The following is a 24,993-nucleotide window of genomic DNA, read 5'->3' on the forward strand; positions in this document are numbered from 1 at the left end:
CTGGTGTGGCTCAGTGGATTGAGTGCCTGCCTGCGAACCAAAGGGTTGCCAGTTTGATTCCCAGGCAGCACAAGTGCCTGGGTTGTGGGTCAGGTTGCCAGTAGGGGGCACACAAGAGACAACCACACATCGGTGTTTCTCTCCCTCTCTTTCTCCTTCCCTTCCTCTCTTTCTAAAAATAAATAAATAAAATCTTTAAAAAAAAACACCAAAAACACCTTTGATTGCAACAGCAGCACCAAGGTTACAACAGGCCTCAACTCTGTCGAAATAAGAAATGTCCGAACCTGTGTAGAATTTTTATAAGAGTATATTTGAGCCAAACTGAGGACATATGCCAGAGAGCAAGATCTCAGATGCTCCAGAAAATAACACTTTGCAGCTTCTTTTACACATTTGAAATTAAGGAGGGAATTTAAGGAAGATTACACACTCCGGGGGAGGACGCAAGTCGGGGATGGGATTATGGGATAGTTAAAAGAGTATGCGCTCTCCTGAGGGTGAGCATTTCAAAGGAGCGCTAACCTAGATGCACAGAAACAAAAGACAGGGCTTACTGAGGGCAAAGGTAAACCTTCTACTAAAATGCTGTGTGCCTGAGTTGTGACGAACACCATGACCTGCCCAGTGAGGAATTTATGATCAGATCACCCTGTGAGGTTACTTTCCGCAGAACCCGTTTTTTCACCCACAACTCAATACCCCGTGCCACAGCCAGATTCTCCAGAGACGAGCGACCCTGGCCAAAACCATGTAATACAAAGGCGCCGATGAGTACAGAGAAAAGGAAACAAAAACAGGGTCAACTGGGACTGTCTGATTGCTACACTGCTTTTGAGGAGAAAAGCGATGCCCATTAAAAACCCAAAACAGAAAGATTTGCAACTTCGGCTTCAGGCCAGGACCAGAGCCTGTGGGAGGCGGTCACAGAAAAGACAGCGGACGGTCTCTTCAAAGTGCACAGGGAAAATGACTGCCAGCTGGAATTTCCACACCAGCAAATCGGCCATTAAAAAGGAAGGCACAATAAAGACATTTTCAGGCAAACAAAACCTGATGGAATTCTTCCCGAACTGAAGGCAAAGGAGCTCCTTACCGAAGCACAAAAATGCAGGATAACCGCAAGAAAAATGATGCCGGTAAATGGGCATGAGCACTGACTAGACAGGAGCAGTGGTGGTAACGAGACCTTGAATGTGGAGAGAGTGAGGAGCACGTACAGAGTGAAAAATGCAGAGACAGTGGCCCAGGGGGCGCAGTGAGGCTGTGGATCCTTGTGCTGTGTGGGACGTGGTGACTGTGCTTTTTCACGCAGACCCCCCACGAGCAGGGGCAACCTGACAAGAATAGTAGCCTGTGTAACTAACACACTAATGGAGGGAGGAAACAAAATAACAACAACCACACCAACAACGAGAACATGTTCAACACCAAAGAACAGAAGACCCATGCTCAGGTCTGGACAAACGCTCCGGCAGATCAGCACCTCCAGCCCGCACACTACTGGCACCACCCGAACAGCAGAGCCTAACAGAACTAGAGGAAACAGACGCTTCCATACCAGTAGTTGGAAGTGGTGCGACGCCTCTCTTAGGAACTGAGAGAACAAGTACAAAAACCCAGCAAAGACAAAGAAGACGTGAACCACATGTGTAATGAGATTGACATAACTGACAGGTACTCGGACATGCGCCCACCAGTTGCACACTCCTGTGCTCCTCAAGGGCACACAACACTTTTAGCAAAACAGACTGTATTCTGGGCCGTAAAGCAAATCACTGTCAGAGTGGAATAGCAGTAGGACCTCTGACCATGAAGGAATNGGAAACAAAATAACAACAACCACACCAACAACTAGAACATGTTCAACACCAAAGAACAGAAGACCCATGCTCAGGTCTGGACAAACGCTCCGGCAGATCAGCACCTCCAGCCCGCACACTACTGGCACCACCCGAACAGCAGAGCCTAACAGAACTAGAGGAAACAGATGCTTCCATACCAGTAGTTGGAAGTGGTGCGACGCCTCTCTCAGGAACTGAGAGAACAAGTACAAAAACCCAGCAAAGACAAAGAAGACATGAACCACATGTGTAATGAGATTGACATAACTGACAGGTACTCGGACATGCGCCCACCAGTTGCACACTCCTGTGCTCCTCAAGGGCACACAACACTTTTAGCAAAACAGACTGTATTCTGGGCCGTAAAGCAAATCACTGTCAGAGTGGAATAGCAGTAGGACCTCTGACCATGAAGGAATAAAGCAGAAAGTTAACCGCAGAGAGTTAACTGGAAAAGCCCCAACACATTCTGAGAAGCCAATGAGCTAAAGAAGAAACCACAATGGACAGCAGGTAATATTTTGAATTAACTGATAATGAAAATAAAACCTATCACCACTTGTAAAACGCAGCTAAAACTGTGTAGAGGAAAAACTTGTCGCCACAGGAGATCCTGAAAAATGACAAAGATAGTGTAGTGGGTTGAACGATGGCCCCTAAAAAGATAATGTTGAAGTCCTGGCCTCTCTAGCTGTGCGTGTGGCCTTATCTGGAAATAGGGTCATTGCAGATATGACTGACTCAAGATGAGGTCACATTGGAATGGAGGGAGGAGACCGTCATCCAATATGATTTGTACCTTTAAAAGGAGAGAGAACAAAACACCAGAGAAGAGATGTAGGGGAGGCAGTCATGTGACAACAGAGGCAGAGGTTGGAGTGATGTGTCCACAAGCCCGGGGACACCCAGAGACCCCCAAAGCCAGAGGAGGCAGAAACAATCTTCCTCAGGAGCCTCTGAAAGGAGCATGGCCCTCCTACACCTTCTGGCCTCAGATCCCAGGGAAAATACATTCCTGTTGTTTTAAGCTCTCGGACTGCAACTTGGTGACAGCAGCCCTAAGAACTGATACGAACAGTAAGAAGATACTGTGAATAACTTTGTGATAATAATTTTGAAGTTGTAGATGAAACAGACAAATTCACTGGGAAACACAGCCCCCCCCCCAAATTTACACAAGAAGAAATAGCAACTCTGAATAGCATGATATCTCATGTAGAAATTATAGCCATAGTTTGAAACATACACACACATGCACACACTCAGGCCCCAAAGGCTTTACTGGTAAAATCTTGCAAACATGGAAGGAATAGCACCAATTATACTAGACTCTTCCAGAGAATTTATTTTTAAAAAAAGAATAGTGCCTAACTCATTTTATCAAACCAGACTTTGTCATCAAAGAACTGAGAGATACAGCTCCAGAGAGTTATCTTATATACCATGGAAATGTCGAAAATGTTACCAATTGGGTTGGCTGTAACATTCTATTTCTTACCTGGGGGTTACAAGAGAAAAATTCTGAGATGTCCTAAATTAAATTGCAGTAGCCTGAGGTTGAGAAGAAGAGACAGGGAGCTGGTTAGTTAACAGAGCCGAAATAGAAGCCAAGGAAAGACTGCTCACATTCCCGACCAATTCAAAGTTGAAACTTTGAATTGGCTTCCAGTCCAGAGCTATTTCAGCTCTTACCTAGAGAGTTAGGTGACTGACTACCAGATGGCATCCTGTGTCCACGTGAAACTTCCGGACTGTGCCCACAACCAGCACAGAACCAGCAAACACAGCTTCTTTTCGGGTGATTCCCCTGTCCCAGAGCGAGCCCTGCTTTACCTCCTTTTGCAGTCAGCATAAATTCTTTCAAAGCAACTTACATCTCTCTTTCCCAAACTCATTGTAAGGAAAGGGCCCTATCAGCCCCAGGACAGTGGACCTGTTTGCCTTCTCCAGCCAACCCTTCTGCTGGTGGTTCAGGCTGATGTCCCAGGACCTGGTCCTTATCCTGGGCAGCGTGGGCTCAGGAAACCTTTTCTTTCAGCAAGCTTCCAGCTATGAAGGTTTCCATTTAACAGAGCTGGTTACATGCAAGCGATAAACGTTGAATTTGTGTATGTCTGATTATTTGTGTCACATGTTGGTGCCAGTTTATGTAAAAATGGGCATGTCCCTCAGGAAAGACCAGAGTGGACAATGGTCGGAGGGCAGCCACTTCAACTCCCAACTGCAAGCCCGGTTGCCACAGAACCCAGTGCTGTTGAAGAGCTACCCATGCCACGTGGTCTTAGCTGGGCTGGAAGCCAGCATTAACTCGGAGTCCTGTGAGATCAAGGCCACTTGTCCCGGGCTCCCATCAATCCTTGCCAGGCTGCAGTGGAGTGTGTGTGTGTGTGTGCACATGTGAGTGTGTGAGCGTGAGTGTATATGTGAGTGTGCTAGTCTGTGTTGGTGTCTGAATGTGAGCATGCCTGTGAGTGTGCACCCTTCGCTTGTGCCTGCATGCATGCTGTGAGTATGGGTGGTGGGTGTGTGCTCACACGTGAACACTGTGTTCCTTAAGTGGCCTGGAACAGCCCAGGGCCAATCACCACTCAGGCTCTGCCTGCCTGGGCCCTGAGGCACCCTGCTCAGGCAGATACCAGCCTAGACCCGCCCCCGAACAGAGGCCGGACCGCCTCCCTCCGTCCACCCACAAAGGCTGGCGCTTCAGTTGCCCTGGGCTCCACCCCTTCACCTTAACCCCACTGCCCTTTCTGGTCAATTTGAAAGAATGAACTATTCTTTCTTTCCAAGTGCCCACTTGCACCTGCTGCCCTCTGCAGGGCATGGGAGGGTCTTCTTAAGATTCCAGGTCTGACGGCCTCAAACAGCCTTTCCCCACCTGCCCACACCCCTGCTGACCCTTGGTCAAGTTCTCACCCAAGGTTCTGTCCTATCTGGGTATGACCGTGTGTCCTGAACATCAAGGGCACCTCCTCAGGGGCCACCTGCAAGGGGCCACAGACATGACCAGGCCATTCCTGCTGGCCCCTCTGCCCATTCCAGGAAAAAGGGACACAGGGCAGACATGTCCAGCAGGGGCCCCTCGCTGATGCAGGGAAAGCATGCCTCTTGCCTCTGAAAGGGCAGAGACTTTGAGTCCAGCTGAGACACTCCCAAGAGAGCCTGGGTGGCACCAGGCAGGTCTGGAAGTGTTTGGAGAGTAAACACCCCCACCTGGGCAAATACAGCTGCAGCCAGGCTCTGAGGCCACATTTCACATCAGCTGACAGGCAGGGTGGGGGCACGCTCTCGGCGCCCCATGTTTTTCTGAGGAACTGAAAAGTGAACCCCACTGCTCAGGCCCAGAGGCAGGGGACTCTAACATGTACAGAAAAATGTCACCCCAGACAGACATACTCACTCAGTGAGATGCCCTCACCCAGGGAGATGTGAGGCCTCTGGACGAGACCAAAGGGTGAGTATTGGGCATTGATCACCAATGAGCATCTGTAATGTTCCCTGCAACCTAGGGAGCAGCCCCTGCCTCTGGGGAGAGGGAGGCCAGGGGAAGGGCCTGTGAGGTGTGAAGGGACTGTGGAAATGCGGGTGCCGCCTACAGGCAGGCAGGATGGTGTCTGCTAAACGTATCAGGGATGTTTCCGGAGGGTCAGGGGTGAGGGAAGCGTGAGAAAATAAAATGGAGTCACTGTAGTCAAGCTGCTAAATCACTAAAGTCACAGAGGTTGAGGTGTGAGGAAACAATTCTTGTTTTAACCGGTCTGGGAACTTAACCTTCACAGTCCTGCGTCAATGCCCAGATATACATCAGACCCTCAGATAACCCTCTAATTATCCCCTGGGGGACTAAGGAAAGAATGTTTGTGTGTCCAGATTGCCTCACAACCCGCATCCAGACCCATCCAGACCGTCTGACAGCCGTTGTCCACACCACCATCTACAGCAGCGGTCCCCAACCCTTTTGACACCAGGGACCATTTCATGGAAGACATTTTTTCCACAGAAGCAGGGAGGACGGGGGTGGGGGGAGGAGGCAGAGAGTAGGTGATGATGCGGCTGAGCTTCCCTCAATCCACCTGCCTCTCACCTCCTGCAGTGCTGCCCAGTTCCTAATGGGCCATGAATCAGTAGGGGTCCACAGCCCAGGGGTTGAGAACCCCTGATCTAGAGGATTACCATCTCAGACCAGTCCAGAGATCAAGAATGCAAGATTGATTCTTCTTAAGAGTGTACTCTTTCCTCTAAGGACCCTCAGCTTGCCCCAGCCAGCATGGCTCGGATGGTGGGAGTGTCCTCCATACACCAAAGGTTGGGGGTTTGATTCTGGGTCAGGGCACATATCTAGGTTGTGGGTTCGATTCTTGGCCAAGGTGTAAGGGAGGCAACTGATCGATATTTCTTTCTTTCTCGCCCTTCCTCTCTCTAAAATCAATAAACCCATTTTAAAAAAAGAACACTCATCTTTTCCTTCTTTTTTGGAACACTCTGGGTATGCCTACCTGTGCTTATGATCTCCAAATCCTAAGACCCTTGAACAAACCTTTAACATTTACTTCCAGGTAAGCTCCTGATTCATTTATGCTCTGTTGGTGGACAAGGGCAACCAAGAGGTGGGAAGGAGCAGCAGGAGGAGCAGGCCTGCAGAGGTCTGCAGAAAGAGTGGAGACAGGCCTAGCAGGACTGCAGCTCCCTGGTAAAAACCATCAGTACTGACAAGAAAAGCACCCCCTAAACTCTGCTCATCCTGTTCCCATGACCCAGGCTCTCCCGAGGCTCTGAGGCCTGGAGGTTGAAACAGGACAGGAAGTCAGTGTTTCCTGGGGACAGAGTTTCAGTTGGGAGAAGTGAAAAGCTCCCAGGAAGTGTGGTGATGATGGCCACACAATGCTGTGAATGCACTAATGTCACACAAAAGTAAGTGAGATGGCCAATTTTGTGTGGCGTGTATTTTACCACAACTGAAAAATGAATTTAAAAGGCCTGTGCAGCTCCAAGCCAGGCAAGGGTGGAGAGGGCTGCTGGTTTGGGTGGAGAGGGCTGCTGGTTTGTGCTGTGAGTCTTATTCCCAAACTGTGAAAGCTGGAGTGTGTGACATCCATCCCCTCTCCTCCCCAAAGGGCAGGGGGTCTCATGGAGCACCCTCCCAGGCCTGGGGTGGTAAGAAGGCCCCCAGGAGTGCCCCTGGGAGCCACGTGGGGTCTGCCTGAGACCCCAGGCTCAGGAGGCTGGAGGAATTCCCAAGCCTTCTCCTTGGCATGCAGTGCGGAGCCAGGTTCCCCATACCCTGCCCTGCAGTTCTCCGGGCTGTGTGCTGAGGCCCAGACCAAGGGAGGGCACAGAGCCCCCCCAGGCTCCCAGGGGTGTGGCAGGCCACCAGAACACCATGCCACCAGCCTTCAGGAGGGGCCGGGCAGAGCCTCCACAGCTGCCCCATGAATGAACATGAGAACACCCAGGAGTCATCAACAGTCAACACTGCCTCCGGAGGAAAATTACAGCCTCAACTGTGGGCACCGCTGCCATGATTAAACAGGAAGAAAATAAAAGATTTCAGATGGGGTTACATTCACAAATGCATGGGGCTGCTTCCAAGGCTTCCATTGTTCCTTTGCCCAAAGCTGATGATTCAGAAGCACAGCGCCTCGCTGTCGTCAGAAAGTGAAAACCTGATCCCCGGCCCTGAGCCTGGGGGCCTGGGGTCAGACCACGCGGGAGGGACGGCCCTGCCAGGGCAGTCCAGGCCACGTGTCTCCATTTTCCCCTGAAAAAGACAGTTAAAAAACTAAAGAAACTTCTAATGTTACCTCCATGATTGTATTTCTGAGTGTGGTTCAGAAAAAATGCTGACAATCACCTAAAATTGTCCTTGTTTGGTGACAGGAGGCTTAACTACAGTGGCAACAGCTCTGCTGCCCACTGCCCCATCAAGGTGGCCAACTCTGACAGCTCCAGAACTATCTAGAATCTGCCAGAAGCCTCAGCACTTGCTTTGGCCATGTGCTGGGCGGCTTCCCCTGAGGATGGCCACAGGGAGGCGCCCTCCTGCCCAGTGTCCTGGGCAGGGCACACCCACCTCATCTGAGCAGGCTTTGCAGCATCATGGGCAACCTCATGGGGGCCTGAGCCCCAACATGTGGCAGAGGACTTTCTACACACGGTCAGGGTGTGGAAGGACAGTCTCTGCCCTCCCTGGGCCTGAAGTGAGGGAGAGAAAGGCTCCACACCCTGCCCGCCAGGACCGGCATGGGGTCGTGCAGAAGGGCGAACCTGCCCCAGACTCCTGGGTGATGCCCTCTTAGTCAGGCTCATGGGGGAAGGGGAGGAGCTTCCATCTTTCCCTCCGACACACTAGAAGGGTGAGGGACAAACCATGGGCAGTCCTTTCAAGGAAACCAGGAGGGAAGTAGGGGAGGAAGACCATTTGGCAACAGGAGGAGGGGAAAAGAGGGACAGGGCCCAGCAGGCAGAAGGGGAGGCAGAGCTCGGAAGGACCCAGGCCGTCTCCCCGCATTAGACGCAGCAGCCAGTCCGTCAGAGGTAGGCAGCCCGGGGAGCTGGGTGGTAGGAGCTGTGGGCCCTGGGGCAGCGGGGAGCAGCCCGAGGCCGCAGACAGGAATCTTATGGGGAGGGTGGTCTGGGGGCCTGTACAGGCCTAGGGCCCTGGGGTGGGGGTAGGGGAAAGACACCCCAGAGCCAAGCTGGTGTTGGGGGTAGTGGTGGGATGGGGAGAGTGTCTAAAGGTCACCGAGCAAGGGATGAGAGGTTAGGCTGGAACCTCCTGGAATCCCTCCCCTGGTTGTGGCCTCCTGACAAGGTCTAGATTGGTAGACAAGGTCCCAGAGTTGGCCAAAGGACCAGGTGCTCTCATAGAACAGTCTGGAAACAGAACTTGGGCCCCAGACACACGTTTGATTTTTCAAGCCTGCACCAATATTTTTGTCATGGTCCTCCCCTGCCCCCTACTGGTCATCCTGTTACTCACCCAAAAGCCACCTGGAGACCGGAAGCCCTGGGCGGTACCCTTGTGGGGGGTGGCGGGGGAGGGTGGGTAAAACTGCAGGATCCCGATGCTTCTCCCACAGTGCCTCACAATGCCCACAGTGTCCCCACAGTTCCCCAAACAGTACCCCACAGGGCCCCCCATAGAGCTCCACAGTACCCAGCCCTGTCACACCATGCTCCCCATAGCGCTTCACAGTGTCCCCCAGTGTCATACAGTGCCCCCACAGAGCATGACCTACAACTTTTCACTGGCACTTGAAGGCCACCACCTCCCGTGGGGTTCCCTCCTCTGGCCCCAGTTCGCTGCGCCTGTGCTGCGAGGGCTCTCCTCCTCCCTTGCCAGGGGAGCCACGCACGCTCCCTCCTGCCAACCCAAACACAAACCACACCCAACGATCCAGAGCCGGTCCCCAGGGAGTCCCATCATCGGTGCCCTGAGACAAAGTGTGAACAGCAGGCAGCAGCCAGGCCACAGATGACACAGGACCCGGCCCCGTGACCGGCAGCCCAGCAGCCCAACCCCAGCCTTAGCAGCAATGGGCCCAGGTGGTCAAGACTGGTCACTGGTCAGTGACTGCCCCCCTCCACTCAGGACCAGCCACAGAAAGCAAAGGCTCCCCAACCACCCATACAGGATGCCCCCTTCCAGCTCCTGCCTCCTGCCTCCCCAGGCTCACGGACCCCTTTGCTCTACTGTGACACTCTCACTCTTGTCTCCCCGCCCCAGAGTCTCCACCACACAGAGTGATGGGTCGACTCCACCACAGCCAGCTCTGCCCATTCACACTGGGGGGGTCTTTGTTCACCTCCACAGCCCTGTCCAGGAACCAGCACTGCTGTCCTTGGGCTGGACATGTGGGCAGCTGAGGGCATGTCTTCCCAGGAGTGGCCCTTGTGGTCGAGGTCCTTCCTGCTCACTCCAGCGTATCATCAGAGCCCACAGTCAGGACTGATGGGGTGTCAGCACCATGCCGAGATCTGAGCCGTGCCAGGACACTTTCTCATTCCTATTGTCATTAGTCCAAGGGGTCTGTGTTCGGGGTGTCACCCAATGTGAGGGTTTGTCCACAACCAGCCCCATGGGCCCAATATGAAGGTAAAAGTGTCCACCTGCCAGGAGCACCAACATTCAGCTGAAAGAATAATGCCTTGGAATGAAACCAACAGGATCCTTTGTCTTCGAATACAAGTGCAGGAGAAGAACAAACACTCTGCCCTCGTGGGAAATGGCCATGGCTGCTTGTAAACAGGGGGCTGGCCCCAGGCCTGCTCCCCCTCCAGGCCTGCTCGCCCTCACTCTGTGTGCATGTGTTTGCACCCTCTGTCCCTACTCTGAGGCTCCATGCCCTGACCTCACTGTCAGCATGTCAACATTAACCCTCTGCTGGGTTTTAAAGCCATAACCTGGCTTCCAAGCAAAGTCTGTTACTAAATGTAAGCAAAGCTCAAAGGGCTCAGGGGACAAAGTACAGGTGGGGCTCAGGGCCTGGTGAGGCTCCCCATTCTGGACTCCAAGGGGGATGCCCTGGCTTTTGTGAGAGTCACCTGCACACTCATGCACATGTGCCACATGCATGTGCAGCACCCCAGGCCCTGTGCTCCGGCACTTTGTGTGGACCCCAGCCTCGGCCCTGTGCAGGAAACCCAGAAGGGATTGGAACGGTGGCATCTCCCCTCTGAGGCTGCTTCTCAGGCGCCGGAGGGTGGAAAATGGCACTGCCCTGTGCCACTCTTCCTGGGAGAGCAGCCTTCAGGTGACTCAGCTGCTGGCAGGGCTGCACTTTGGAGCCAGGTCTGCTCCAAGCGCTGATTTTGGCTCAGGTCCCAGCCTCCTTGGCTCCTTTGATCGCCCCTTGGTCCCACTCTTTCCACCATCCACAGGCTCCAGGACACAGCGGCCACGTCCCTGCTGAGGTCCACTCTCCTCCTGGGACCACCCCAGGAGGCCCTGGGCTCCTGGTTACAGGGTCTGTGCCCCAGAACGGGCTGGGGTCTAGGCTGGGGGCTGCTCCCCCAGGCACCCCCTCTGTCCCTATAGACACAGACAGCTGTGGCGCTGCCCTGTGGGGCCCACCTAGGTGCCCAGGGCAGCAGCACATGCTAGAGTCCTTGATGGCAGTCATGATGCCATGTGATGGGGAGGCTGACGGATGAAGCTGGAGCAGGGTGTGTCTGTTCTCCTTCCACACCCACTCCCACCCTCAGGACCCCCAGCACTCCAGAAACCCCTCCCAGGCAAGCCCACCCAACCTCTCTCAGCACCACTTGGAGAGTTGCTATGCCCAGGGCCACAAACGGTGGCTTAGCACAGAAATGCGTGCTCTCACAGGTCTGGGGCTAGAAGTATGAGATCAAGGTGTCCCGAGCCACGTTCCCTTCGCAGGCCCCAGGGGAGGGTCCTGCCCACCTCTTCCAGCTCCTGGGCTTGTGCTGCATCACTCCAGTCTCCGCCTCTGTCTTCAGATGGCCTCCCCTGTGTGCCTGTTCTCTTCTGTGACACTTACAAGGACATTCGTCTGTGGATTCCGGGCCACCCAGATAACCCAGGATGATCTCTTCATCTTCAGATCCTTAATCACATTTCTAAAGAGCCTTTCTCCAAATTAGGCCCCATTCACAGGAACCAGGGGCTGGGGCATGGGCATAACTAGAAACCTCAAAACTGAAATTCAGGTCCAAACTCAGAAGAATGTGGGCCCTGGCAAGTGTTACCGGACAGGGGCCTGGCCCTGAGCAGGTCTGCCTGGGGCCAGCTGTAGTGTGTGGGCGCTTGACTTCATGCAGAGGGATTTCACAGCATGAGTCCAGGTGACTATGAGGATGCATTTATTAAAGCTGGGACAATGAAGCAAGGAAGGACTTAGGACATGAGAAGCAACAGGAGAGCCTAGTCCAGGGGGAAAGGAGTGCTATAGTCTCCAGGCAACGAGATCCAGTGAGGAGCCCAGGTCTCAAGGGAGGGCTCAGGTGGCCGGGGTGCGGGGGAGAGCACAGACCCTGGTGGAGGTGGCTGCCAGGGAGGGAGCCTCAGTCCAGGTGAGCCGTCCAGGAGCACCTGGCTGGAGAAGGCACTGGGCTCTGCTGTGACAGCTCCAAATGGCCTCATGGAGGACCACCTTGGGCGAGCTGTTCATAGGGAGTCAGCTGGGGGTTCAGGACAGAGCAGAGCTGTGGCCATGGCCACCAAGGAAGCTGAGCTGAGACAGGCCCACCTGCGGGCCCAGGGGAGCCCACGGCTGTGACGATTGGACAGTTTCTCTCAGTCAGCTCTTGCACAACTGGCACCACAGGCAGGGAGGCCTAAACAACGGAAATTTGTTGTCTCAGTCCTGGAGCTTGGCAGTCTGCCCAAATATTGGGTCAAACGTTTTTCTGGATGTTTCCGGGAAGGTGTTTTTTGGGTGAGATTAACATTTAAATTGGTGGACTTTAAAGAAAGCAGATTGTCCTCCCTAACCTGGCTGGGTTTCATGAAATCAGTTGAAGACTGACCTCATGGAGTGGAAGGAATCCTGCCAGTAGCTGGCTGTGGTCTAAACTGCCGCTCTTCCCCAGGTCTCCGGCCCACTGGCCACCCTGCAGATATGGGATTCAGTCTCATGAGTCAATCACTCTCTACCTAGACACACATCCTGTTGGCTCTGCTTCTCTGGGGCCCCAAAGACTGCACGTCCCACCTTCTCTCAAGGGTCTGCAGCGAGCATCACCACTCTGGCATTGCTCTAAGGGAACTTTACACCCAGTGGCAAACCAATCCATCCAGCACCCTCCCACCATGGGGTGACGTCATGACCCAGCCGGCTGTGGGAGGAGCTCTGGCTGCCTCTCACCCAGTGAGGGCTGAGGGCCGGGTCTGCCCAGCTCTTGGTGGGATGCACGCCTTGTCCCTTGCTCACTGGACAGTCAGAGACATGAATGATGTAATGATGTGGCATTGCTTTGCAAACTGTCCAAGGTGAGGATGAGGTGGACGGCAGCTCTACTAAGGTGGGAGAAACATCGCATGCATGCATGCATACACATGTGTGTACACACATGCACACTCCCTTTCCTGCAGCCAGGATGCAGCATGTCCAAAGGGACCATTGTGACCAGTCTTGCCTTGCGTGCAGTGCACAGGCCCCTCCTTGGGCATAAAGCTGGGATCTCAGTCCCTCCAAAGACAACTCTGAACAGTCCCAGGCAAGAAACCAACATTTGCTGCCTCCTGAGGGAGCAAGTAGAGGCAACAGCCACCTTCCTCTCTCTGGGGACAGGCCACTGATGCTGAGAAATGGGCTAACACCAGCAGACAGAACAAGGAAGGACCTCGAAGGCCGGTGAGGCTGGTGAGGCCTCCAGAGAGTGCCCAGTCCAGCCACTTCTTCAGACAGGAGAGCTTGTCCCCACTCAGATGTCTGGAAAAGGGCAGTGGCGGTTAAGGTGAGGCAGGGGCTGCAGGCCCAGCAGCCAGGACATTTGGTCTGTGCATTTTGCTGACGCTGGCCCTGGGCACCAAGACAGCTAATACATGTCCAGGAAGGAGAGGGCCTGAGTGGGCCGGAGGACTCAGGGCCACTTCTCCCCCTCAGTGCCTGGCTGGGTGGAGGAGGCTGCCTCTCTCTGTCCAGGGAGGAGCAGGTCCTTGGGGGGAAGCAGTGTAAGGAGGGGCTGTACCAGGTCTGCAGCCCCCTTTCCAGAATCTACACACAGGAAGCCAGTCAGAAGCTTCCCTTCCCCTCCAGGACCAGCCCGGAAGGAGTCATACAGGGTGTTATTTGAAACAGGAAGGTTCCTGGACAAAAATATCTCCTGTAAGAGGCCTGAACTCACACCTTGCAGAGAGCAGTTTAGATTAAAAAGGACCCACTCCTGGGAGAGCCCCGCTAGGTGACAATTGATTTAATCAAACTGGCCTCCTCCCGGAAAACCAGAGATGGGGGTTCTCTGGCAGAAGCAGGCGGGAGGGGAGGGATTTAGTTCCTTCTTGGCCATTCTCTCCTGTTTGCTTTCTTTTTCTTTTTTTTTTTGTATTGTGATAAAAAATATATGTATAACATAAAACCCAGCATTTAAACCATTGTAAGTGTACAGTTAAGTGGCATTAAGCACAGTCACACTGCTTATCTCAGCCATCACTTGCATCATCTCCAGAATTTTTCATCTTCCCAATCTGAACCTCTGCCCGTTAAACACTAACTCCCTGTACTGCCCCCCGACGCCCTGCCCTTGGCACATACCCTTCTCCTTTCTGTCTCTATGAATCTGGCTCCTCTGGGGACCTTGTATGAGTAAAATCATTCAGTATTGATCTTTTTTGTGACTGGCTTATTTCACTCAGCATATCATTAAAGTTCACTCACACTGCAGCGTATGTTAGAACGCCCTTCCCTTTTAAGTCTGGATAATATTCCATTGTATGGATGGACCACATCTTCTTTTTTAGAAAATATATTTTATTGATTATGCTATTACAGTTGTCTCAATTTTCCCCCTTTGCTCCCCTCTGCCCAGCACCACCATTCCCTCCAGTAATCCTTCTAGTTCATGGCCATGGGTTGTGCATATAAGTTTTTTGGCTTCTCCATTTCCTTTACTATTCTCCCCCTGTGTATTTTGTTCCTACCAATTATTCTTCTTAATCCCTGCACCTTTTCTCCCATTCTCCTCCTTCCCCCTCCCTGCTGATACCCCTCCAAATGATCTCCATATCTATGATTCTGTTCCCCTTCTGATTGTTTGCTTAGTTTGTTTTTTTAGATTCGGTTGTTGATAGTTGTGAATTTATTGCCATATTAATGTTCATAGTTTTGCTCTTTTTAAAAATAAGTTCCTTTAACATTTCATATAATAATGGCTTGGTGATGATGAACTCCTTTAGCTTTACCTTGTTTGGAAAGCACTTTATTTGCCCTTTCATTCTAAATGATAGCTCTGCTGGATAGAGTAATTTAGGCTGTAGGTCTGTGCTTTTCATCCCTTTGAGTACTTTTTACCAGTCCCTTCTTGCCTGCAAAGTTTCTTTTGAGAAATCAGCTGATAGTCTTATGGGAATTCCTTTGTAGGTAACTCTCTGCTTTTCTCTTGCTGCTTTTAAGATTCTCTCTTTATCGTTAAGCTTTGGCATTTTAATTATGATGTGTCTTGGTGTGATCCTCTTTGAGTCCAACTTGTTTGGAACTCTCTGGGCTTCCTGGGTTTGTATGTCTATTTCCTTTCCCAAATTAGGGAAGTTTTCTTTCATTATTTTTTCAAAGAAGTCTTCAATTTCTTGCTCTTCCTCTTCTCCTTCTGGCAACCCTATGATTCAGATGTTGGTATGTTTGGAGATGTCCCAGAGGCACTTTACACTATCCATGTTTTTTTGAATTCTTGTTTCTTCTTTCTGTTCTGGCTGAAGCATATTTCTTATGTTCCAAAGCATTGATTTGAATCCAAGTTTCCTCCCTTTTATTGTTGGTTCCCTGTAGATTTTTTAAAATTTCACTTCATGTAACCTTCATTTCTTCCTTTATTTTAGTCGCCATACTCAGTGAGTTCTTTGAGCATCCTGATCACCAGTGTTTTGAACTCTGCATCTGATAGGTTGGTTATCTCCATTTTGTTTAGTTCTTTTTCTGGTGTTTTGTTCTATTCTTTCATTTGGGCCATAGTTCTTTGTCTTCTCAATTTGGCAGCTTCCTTGTGTGTTTCTGTGTATTAGGTAGAGTTGCTTTGACTGCCTGTCTTAGTAGCATGGGCTATTGTAGGAAAGGCATCTGTAAATTGGGTGGGAGGAGCCTTAGGTAGTCACCAAGGCGGGGCAACTTGCTTCACCACTTTGTGGTTCTGTGTCAGGGGAGGGCTCAGACAGGGGACAGTGCCGCTGCCTGGCTTCTGTTCTGGAGGTTTGCCTGGCACTTGCCCTGTGTGACTGGTGCCCTTCTAGCTCTTTCCCTGGTGCTGAATCCCAGAGTGGGTCGGCATATGTTTTAAGTCCATGCAAGCCCTCCAAGTGGAGTCTCCTAGAAATCTGGCAGTTTCTTCCACCACTCCAACTCCCACTGATTTTTCCAGCCAGAAGTTATAAGGATTTATCTTCCTGGCACCGGAACCCTGAGCTGTGTGGTCTGGCCTGGGGCTAGGATCGCATTTGATCTTTATCCATGACACTTGAATGTGGGACCACTCATGCTGCTGCCGTCACCACCTCTCCACGCCACACTGTGTCTCCTCGCCTCTTGTCCTGTCTCCAGGTCTCCACCCTTCTACCCATCCAGATGAATGTGGCTTCTTTAAATCCTTGGTTGTTGGACTTCCACACAACTCAATTTTGAGATGTTACTTGATGTTATTTATTTTGAGGTCTAGTTGTAGTTCTTTCTGTGGTTGTGTGAGGAGGTGAAGCACATTTACCTACACCTCCATCTTAACCAGAAGTCCTGGACCACATCTTCTTTATCCATTCTTCTGTTGATAGACTTTGGTGTTATTTCCTCTCTTTTGGCTATTGTGAATAATGCTGCTATGAACATGGGTGCACAAATATTTCTTTATGACCCTGATTTCAATTCCTTTGTGTAAACACCAAGGAATAGAATTGCTGAATCATATGGCAAATCTATGTTTAATATTTTAGGAACCTCCTGTTTTCCACAGCAGCTGGACCATTCTACATTTCCATCAGCAGTATGCAAGAGTTATAATTTCTCCATATCCTTGCTGACATTTGTTATTTTCTACTTTTTTATGATAGCCATTCAAATCACAGCCGGGGGTATAAAGCCCTATCTTATTGTGATTCTGGTTGCATTTCCCTAGTGATCAGTGATGTCAAGCATCTTTCCATGTGCTCATTGTCCATCTGTACATCTTCTTTGGAGAGATGTCTATTTGAGAGCTACCCAGGACCCAGTAATCTCTCTCCTGGTGACCTACCCCACAAACTTGAAAGCACCTATTTGCAAAGATATATGTACCTTGCCCTGGCTGGCACAACTCAGAGGATTGAGCGTGGGCCTGCAAACCAAAGGATCGCAGTTTGATTCCTAGTCAGGGCACATGCCTGGGTTGCAGGCCAGTTCCCAGCAGGGGACTCACGAGAGGCAACCACACATTGATATTTCTCTCCCTCTCTCCTTCCCTTCCCCTCTAATGATAAATAAATAAAATATTTTTAAAAAAGATATATGTAGCCATATGCTCATCACAGAATTATTCAGGGTAGCCAAGGCATGGAAACAACCAGAATGTCTTTTGACTGACAACTGGACAAAGAAACGATGGTGCATGTATACAATGGAATACTACTGAATCCTAAGAAAGGATGAAATACTGCCATTTGCATCAACATGATGTATCTTGAGAGTACCATCTATGTGAAATAAGTCAGATGAACAGGACAAGAAACAAAATTATTTCATTCATATGTAGGATATAAAACCGAAAGCAACTGATGAACAAACAGACTCAGACACAGACAACAGTCTGAGGATTACCAAAGGGGAAGGGGGTTGGAGGAAAGATGAAGAGAGTTTATAAGGGGGTCAAACACGGTGACGAAGGAGACTAGACATTGTGTGCTGAACACGCAATGGAATGTACAGGTGATGGATCGTAGAACTGTACACCTGAAACTTACGTAATCTTATTAACCAGTATCACCTCAATAAATTTATTTTTTTTAATGTCTATTCAAGTCCTTTGCCCATTTGTAATTGGTTTGATTTGTTGTTAAGTTGTTATAGGAGCTCTTTATACATTCTGGATATTAATCTGGATATCAGATGTGATATCATCTGGGTATCAGATATGATTTGCTAATATTTTCTCCCATTCTGTGGGTTGTCTTTTTATAGTATTCTTTGGTGAATATTTGCATTTTTTTAAACCTGCGCTTGCAGTTACCTTTTTATGGCCCTTGACCCCACATATTGGTGTAGTGGCCAACATCCATGGTCTCAGGGAACAGTGCTTCTGTCCAGAACCCCAGCCTGAGTCCATGGGACACAGGTTCTGGTGGAACCTGTGAGGGGAGGGCAGCCAGGGCCCCAGGTAGGTGCCTCCCCCAGGGCAGTGGCGGGGAGGGGTGGGAGGGTGTTCCAAGCACATCCCCACTGTGGGCCTAGGCCTGCCATCACAGCCTCTCGGTGGGTTAAGGATGTTTGTGGGCCGCCTGAACCAGACATTCTCGCACTTGTCACCTATGTGAACTGACCTCTGTGGGGATGAGCAGCAAGGACTGGGGATCCTGGGAGCCTCTGTGTGGGGGGGTGCTGTGCACAGAGGCCGGAGAGGCCAACCCCACTGTGCAGACCCTAACTCACACTCTTTGAGACCAAGCTGTGATTCTCTCTTTGGATGGTAAAGCCTTTATTTAAAGAAAATGTTGATGTGTAAAGGAAGTTGGTGCCTCAAAACCCATGACAACCTCCCAGGGAAAAATAAGCTAAGAACAGAAACAATGGCTGTGCCTTTGAGTGTTTTCTTTTTAAGCCAAGTTAGACATCACCAAGACAAGAATTCTTCAGGATTAGAGTGACCAAACCCTCAGGTGTTCTGGACAGAAGCACTGCTCCCTGAGACCCAGAGGTGGCTTACAGATTAACACGCGCCATGCTCCATAAAATATTTAAGGGAAAGGAAACAGTGCCTGCCCAGCACGCTGAGGGTGGGGGGTTGACACCAGAGCCGTCTGCTGCCTCCCTCCACCTTGGGTGTCAGTCAGCCAAGAGGGAACAGGCAGCAGCCTGGGTGCTGATGAAAAGCATCACATTCAGCCCAGGAAATGGGGCTTTTCCCTAAAACTATTTTAAAAGATTTTATTTATTTATTTTTTTAGAGAGAGGAAAGGAGGGAGAAAGAGAAGGAGAGAAACATCAATGTGTGGTTGCCTCTTGTGCACCCCCTACTGGGGACCTGGCCTGCAACCCAGGCATGTGCCCCAAATGGAAATCCAACCAGCGATCCACCCGTTGGCACACAATCCACTGAGCCACACCAGCCAGGACTGATTTGTTGTACCGCTTATTTATGCATTCATTGGTTGATTCCTATATGTGCCCTGATGGGGGATCGAACCTGCAACCTTGGTTTATCAGGCCAATGCTCTAACCAACTAAGCTACCTGGCTAGGGATCCCTGAAGCTTTTTTAAAGCAGAAACTGAAGATCAATACCATGAATGATAGTGATAATAGATGCAAAAGTCATATAAAAATGCAGATATACTGTCTGGGCAGGGATGGGGGTAAGCTGTCTGGGGGAGCCTGTCACACAGGGTGACCTGGGGAACCAGTTTGCCCTCTGGCCCCTCACTCCACCCCACCTCAGTGTCTGCTCCACACTCTCCCTCCTCCCATGGCAGCTATGGGCACCATGGGTGGTGCCTAACCAGACCCAGCCCTTGGCTCCTACTCCTGCTGCCTAGATGGACAGGCTGTCCCATCGTCAGTCCTCACGTTCCAATGTCTTTGTCCTGGGAGTGAGGGGTTTAGGGGAGAAGGGACGGGGTGGGTGTGCTGGTGTTCCCTGGGCTCTCTCCTCCCACAAATCCTGGAGCTGGCTTTGACCCTCCCCAAATGTCATTGTCCTCAAGGTGGCCTCCTGTACAGGCTCTCCTTCCAGGCTGGATCCTATCCCCTAACTGCCCTCAGGCAGAAGGGGGAACACATACTTCTCATGTCTTGATTCTGGATTTGGAACCAGCTCTGATGATCCCACCAAAGAAACTGCACTGGGGGTTCCAACCAGCACCCCTTTACCGGGAACAAGAGGAGAGCCATGGTTCCGACTCACGCACCTGCAACCTTCCAGACCACCTTCGACATTTCCAGGCCCGTGGCAACACGGCCAGGCCTTTCCTATGAGACAAGAGGCTCTATGTTGCCCTCACGCACCACCTCTCCCCCGCTGCAGCCATGTGGTGGGGAGAGAGTGGTGGGGCAGGTAGTCATATCTGGAGCACACCTCTCATTTCCTGGGCGAAGATGCGCAGGCTGCGTCCATCCCAGCACAGGATCAGGCTGCTTTCGGCAAGCTAACTAAAGGTGGTGCAGGGGCGTGCTGCTGTGGCCAGTGTGTGCTGTGGGCTCCAGGGGGAGCCCTTGGGAAATGCCGGCTGAGCCACAGAGATGGGGACACAGAGATGGGGACACACAGCTGGGCTTCTGTCCTCTCCCAGAGAACGGAGACCCCACCACGGTGGCCTTTCTCCGTGCACAGGCGCTCACTCCAGGGGAGCTGGTCTGAGAGCGAAGTTGAGTGATTAGACTCTGCAATTCCCACTCCAGGCTGGCTGCTGAAGGAGGCACCACAGGGACACAGACATGGCCTGAGGAGCCTGTGAGTGGAAAGGTTGGGTGTCCCCAAGGATTAGAAATCCCCCTCTATCACCTCCCACATACCTGCAAGTAAAAGGACCATACTGGACAAGTACCCACTGTGCCCCACTTCCTGGCTTGGACAAAGAAGTGTCAATAAAGCCTATTTCCTTTTTAAAATCCAGTTTACATTCTTTAAACAGAGCACCAAATAATAGGGCTTTTGTTCCCATATAGTGAGCACAACATAAAATACTTTCACTGGCTAGGACTCCCACACTGTGGAGACCAAGGTCTGTGGGCAAACACTGGCCAGCTGGGTGGTGGGGCAGGCAGCGGCTCCAGGCTCAGCAGTTTCCACACCTGAAGACTGCAGTGGGGGAATGGCTGGGTGGCCCATCCCCACCTGGGTTCTTTAGTTCTCAAGGGTGGTGGTGGGGAGGGAGGGAGAGGAGGGACCTGCCCCCCTGGATAGCAGCCTATAAGAAGAGGTGAATGTGTGGGGGGGAGTTCCAGCATTAGGTGGGTCCTCCTGGCCCCAACAGCCCCCTCTCTTGAGTGTCTCATCGAGGACCCCGGTCCAATGCCTTCTATGCCAGCATGAGGATGAAGATCTCAGCAGCCTGGGAGAACAAAAAGGCGTGCCGAGGCCTGTGCACGTCTCCTGGCACCAAGCCCTTTCCTCGGGGGAACAGTCCAGCGTGCTAGGTGAGAAGGGCCAGGGAGGCAGAGGGGCCCAAAAGGAGGATGCAGCCAGAGGAAGACCTGAAGGGTCAACTGACTCAGGCCCTTGTCCCTGCTTGGGGTGCTGGGAGCTGAGCTCTTCCAGCTGGAAGAGGGGCCCCATGATGGGGCAGTGCCCACTGGGAGGGTCATCTTTCAGCCCAGAGGGGAGGCCAAGGCCACTGAGGCCCCAGTTCCTGTGCAGAGAGCATCGGGGCAGAGCAAGCCCAGGCTGGGGTCAGTGCAGAACCTGGATCACCGCCCTAGGGGACCCCGGGGAGGGAGTATGGACCTAGCTCCACTCTCCCGAAGCACAGCTCATCTCACTGCCACTGACTACAGAGTCAGGAAGAATTCCCCTGGCAGGCTCCCAGACACGGTTCTTGTTCTTGCCCACACTCACCCTGAAATTTACACCAAGTCCTTCATCAAAGCCATTTCCCTCAGAACAGGCTGGAGGCCTGCCCGACCCCTGAGCAATCATTAGTTTCTCTGATTTACTCTAATCAATAACTGCAGAACTACCCCCTCAGAGGAAAACAAAAGGACCATGTTACTGGGTAAGCAGAGCAGGAGAAGCCTTAGCCCCCTGCTAGAGAGCGTCCTCTGCTTGGGTCACAGTTGGTTTGAGGGGAGCGGTGGAGGGGGTTCCCCCGGCTTTGGGGTTGATACCACAGGTGCACAGCAGGTGCCACGCACACCTCTCCTGGAGCCCAAGAGTTAGAGGGTGACAGGGAGGGCGCATGACCTGAGAACGAGCCACTACTGAGGTGACAAGAGTCCTGTCCACATACTCACACCTGATTTAGAACTCAGAGCAGAATTGGATCAACATGCACATCCCACATCTGTGCCAAAGGCGCTGTCCTAGAGTGAGGGTGTCTGCAGCGCGCACACACACACACGCCTTTGGGCAAGCACGCTTCATGCACACCCGAGTCACAGGAAGCTCGCTGCTCACGTGGGGAGGCACCACTCAGGTGTCACTGTGATGCTGAAGAACTTCCCAGTACCTCAGTGAAAGGTCTTGTTGAACAGGCCTCTAAAAGCTCTGCTCCTCTCAGCCCTCATGCTTACAGCCACCCTCCCCCATGGAGGACACATGCATGACACTTGTATGCACTGTTTCCCCAGGGTGGGGGACAGCCAGGAGGCCCTTCTACCTGAAGAGCTGGCCTGCTGGGACTACTGGGCACGACAGATGGTAGCTCACACCAACCTCAGCCCTGCCGTGGTCCTGTAGGCAAGCGAGAGCCCAAGAGCAGTCTGCCCCAGGAGAGGATTGGGGGAGGTCAAGCCCCAGGGTGGGCCTCCCTTCCCAGGGGCATAAACCCCCACCAATGGAGAGAGACTGCCGTGGAGGGGCAGGGCTCCAGCAACCGGTCAGCTTCAGTCAAACCCTGCTCCTGTTCTTTGCTGGCTGGAAACCAGGCTTTGCCTTGTCCTCCCATGTCCCCACCCTCCTGGCCCAGGGCTGTGGGTCCCCACCAGTGTGAGCAGTGAGTGGCCAGGAGGGACACTGTCTATATATCCCCCACATGTAGGGAATAGGGAGGGGACACCACTGTGGGTGCCAACACTTCTCAATTCCTTCAAATCAGAGTTCTCAAGACAAAGTACACAAAGGTAGACGTTAGATAATTAAAGAGATTAAAGGTGGGTGGGGTCACTGGGGGAAATGGCACAAACCAAGCGGCTGATTAGAGGCCAGCACATGTTGTAAAAGCAGAGCCCTGAATGGAGGCCTCACTGACCCTTGGGCTGCGACACCCAGACAGAAGGAACCCAGCAGAGCATTTCCTTGGTGGTCTGAGAGCCCCACCCCTACACAATCCCGGACTGTGAATTGGACGGACACTCTGCACTCCAGTCGGAGAGCACAGAAGCTGTCACCGGCCAATCCCCAAAGACAATGCCCCAGCATCTCCCTCTAGGCTCCGTGACAGGACACACCGCCACCGGAGGGGATCGGGCTGCTGTCAAAGTCTCCGAGGAGAGCAAAGTCTCTGTGGACCCACCGCACCGGCTCAACCCAGAGCTGCCCACGTAGCGAGACGCGGCCGTTCCCAAGGCCAGCGCTATAGCCGCTCTCCCACCCAGGCCGCCGGCCACCCAGCTGCGACACTGTGGACGCCCGCAACTCTCCGGATGTCCGCGCACCCCCGAGGGGACGTCCGCGTCTGGCTGTACTCACCGTAGCGGCTCGGCTCACGGCCGTAGTTCAGAATGGGCAGCGCATCCACCAAGGGCGGCTCCGGGGTAGTTGCAGGGTCTGGACTCTCCACCCCGCCCGCCGCGGGGGTGACCACGAAACGCTGGGACATAGTGGCCTCGGGTCCCCTGGCGACGCCAGGGCTGCTGGACGTGAGCCGGGTTTGAACTGGGGAGGACAGGTTGGGGGAGGGAGTGGCAGGGGCGGAGCAGAGGTGGGGCCTGGAGGGGCGGGGCGAAGGTGGGGCGGGGCGGAGGTGGGACGGGGCGGGCGGGGCGCGGCCTGAGGGGAGGAGGTGGTCGCCAGCACTCTACCGGGTCAGGGTCCTGGGAATAGCCTGGAGCTTTGCCAGGGTGCGGGTACCTGAGAGAGGACCTCTTGACAGATGGGGCGGACTTGGTTGCTGACTGTCGCTGGATCCCTTGTCCGCCGTTGGACACAGAATACTTGATCTTGAGGCCAGTCCTGTTCCTTCCGAGTAAGCACAACCTCGGGGGTCGCACTGCAAGACTATGGAGACGCCATCCCAGGAAAGCCAGGACCTGGTCCAGGAGAGGGACAGGCCATGGGACGCCGGAGATCTCGGGTCTCCGACGGCTTCACCCTCAGGGCCAGGGTTCGGGCCTGGGACCACTGCCCACGCCCACTGAGGGCAGGTACCAAGGATCCCGGAGAGATGGAGAGGGGAGGCAGCCAGTCCCTGGAGTTTGGGGGATGGATGTCCAGGAGAGTGGAGGGCAGGAAGGGAGGAGGTGAGACTGGGTGTCAGGAGGTAAGGAAACCAATGGACAGGCCCCTCCTGGGGGAGAATAAGTCACTCCGTTTATGGGTTCCTACAACACACACAGCAGATTCGTATTACCATCCCATTGTTACCACTTTACATTTATTCACATAGCACTTTAAAATATGAAACTTGGTTTGCACATTCGCTCCTTCAATGAATACTCACTAGTGACTAGCTAGCCAGGCCCTGTGGATGACACGAGGAGGTAGAAATCCCTGCCTCTTGAAGCATACATTCTGGACTGGAGACACATCAGAGCTCTGATTAAGAAGCAAAGAAGAACATTTCTAGGAAGGGTACAATTGTGAATGGGGTGTCTAAGAGGGACCCAGGGGGAGATGACATCTGAGCAATGACTTAAAGGAGGTCAGTGGTCAGCTGTGTATGGCTTCAATTCATTCACCTCATGGCCTATTATGGTTACTTCTGGTCCAGTCATCTCATTTATATTCCAATAATAGAGAGAGAAACCAGGGAAAGGACAGTGAGCTGTCCTCCCAAGAGCCCAACCCAGAAGTTGCACATAACACCTTTGCTTGAACCATTAGCCACCACAAACTTAGTCGTATAACCACATCTGCCTGTGAAGAAGGCTGGGAAACGTGCCCACTAATGTTTGGGGGCTCTGCTAGTGAGGAAGAATGACAGGTTAGGAATTAGGGGTACAACAAACACAGGAGAAAAGATACAGGATTCTGGAGGATGAGGATTCTGTTCTTGCACCCACCTTCTCATTATGTCCCCCCACCTCCACTCATCAGTAAGGAAGAGGACCAGGGTTCAAGTTCTCACACCTGCAGGAACAGCTGGCCACATATGTCTCCTTCCTGCATGAACATTCGGGCTCTTCTGGGTGCTCAGGAGCCCCTCTTGCTCCCTTCACAGACCTCAGAGTGTGACAAATGGGACGGGCAGTACTGTCCTTCAGCCACCCATTCTTTGATATATTCTTAGCCTCTCTTGAGCACTGATCCTCATCCCAAAATGAACATTTGAATCATTTTGGAATGTTTTTCCCCAAATACATTTATGTTTTGATTGAGCAGCATCCAATCCATATAAATAAATTAGCTGAGAACTGACATCTTTATGGTGTCGAATTCTTCATTCAGGTTCTGCAGGTCTTTTTCATTAAGTTAATTCACACATA

At 52.2% G+C, this 24,993-nt stretch overlaps 1 protein-coding gene across 2 annotated transcripts in view; it reads right to left on the bottom strand.

The window, feature by feature from the left end:
- SLC12A7 (solute carrier family 12 member 7) overlaps positions 1-23,222 on the bottom strand; it is an 85,204-nt gene extending 61,982 nt beyond the window's left edge. Inside the window, exon 1 of one of the 2 annotated variants that reach the window (XM_037062941.1) lies at positions 23,039-23,222. In XM_037062941.1, coding sequence (XP_036918836.1) covers positions 23,039-23,168 — 130 coding nt within the window. In that variant the 5' untranslated portion in view covers positions 23,169-23,222. The remainder of the gene's footprint in view (positions 1-23,038) is intronic. The other variant, XM_037062944.1, reaches the window with a different exon arrangement.
- Between the last annotated feature and the right edge of the window lie 1,771 nt (positions 23,223-24,993).

This window comes from Sturnira hondurensis, unplaced genomic scaffold, assembly GCF_014824575.4.
Source record: "Sturnira hondurensis isolate 20B ecotype Veracruz unplaced genomic scaffold, ASM1482457v3 Scaffold0014384, whole genome shotgun sequence".
NCBI classification, from domain to species: Eukaryota; Metazoa; Chordata; class Mammalia; order Chiroptera; family Phyllostomidae; genus Sturnira; species Sturnira hondurensis.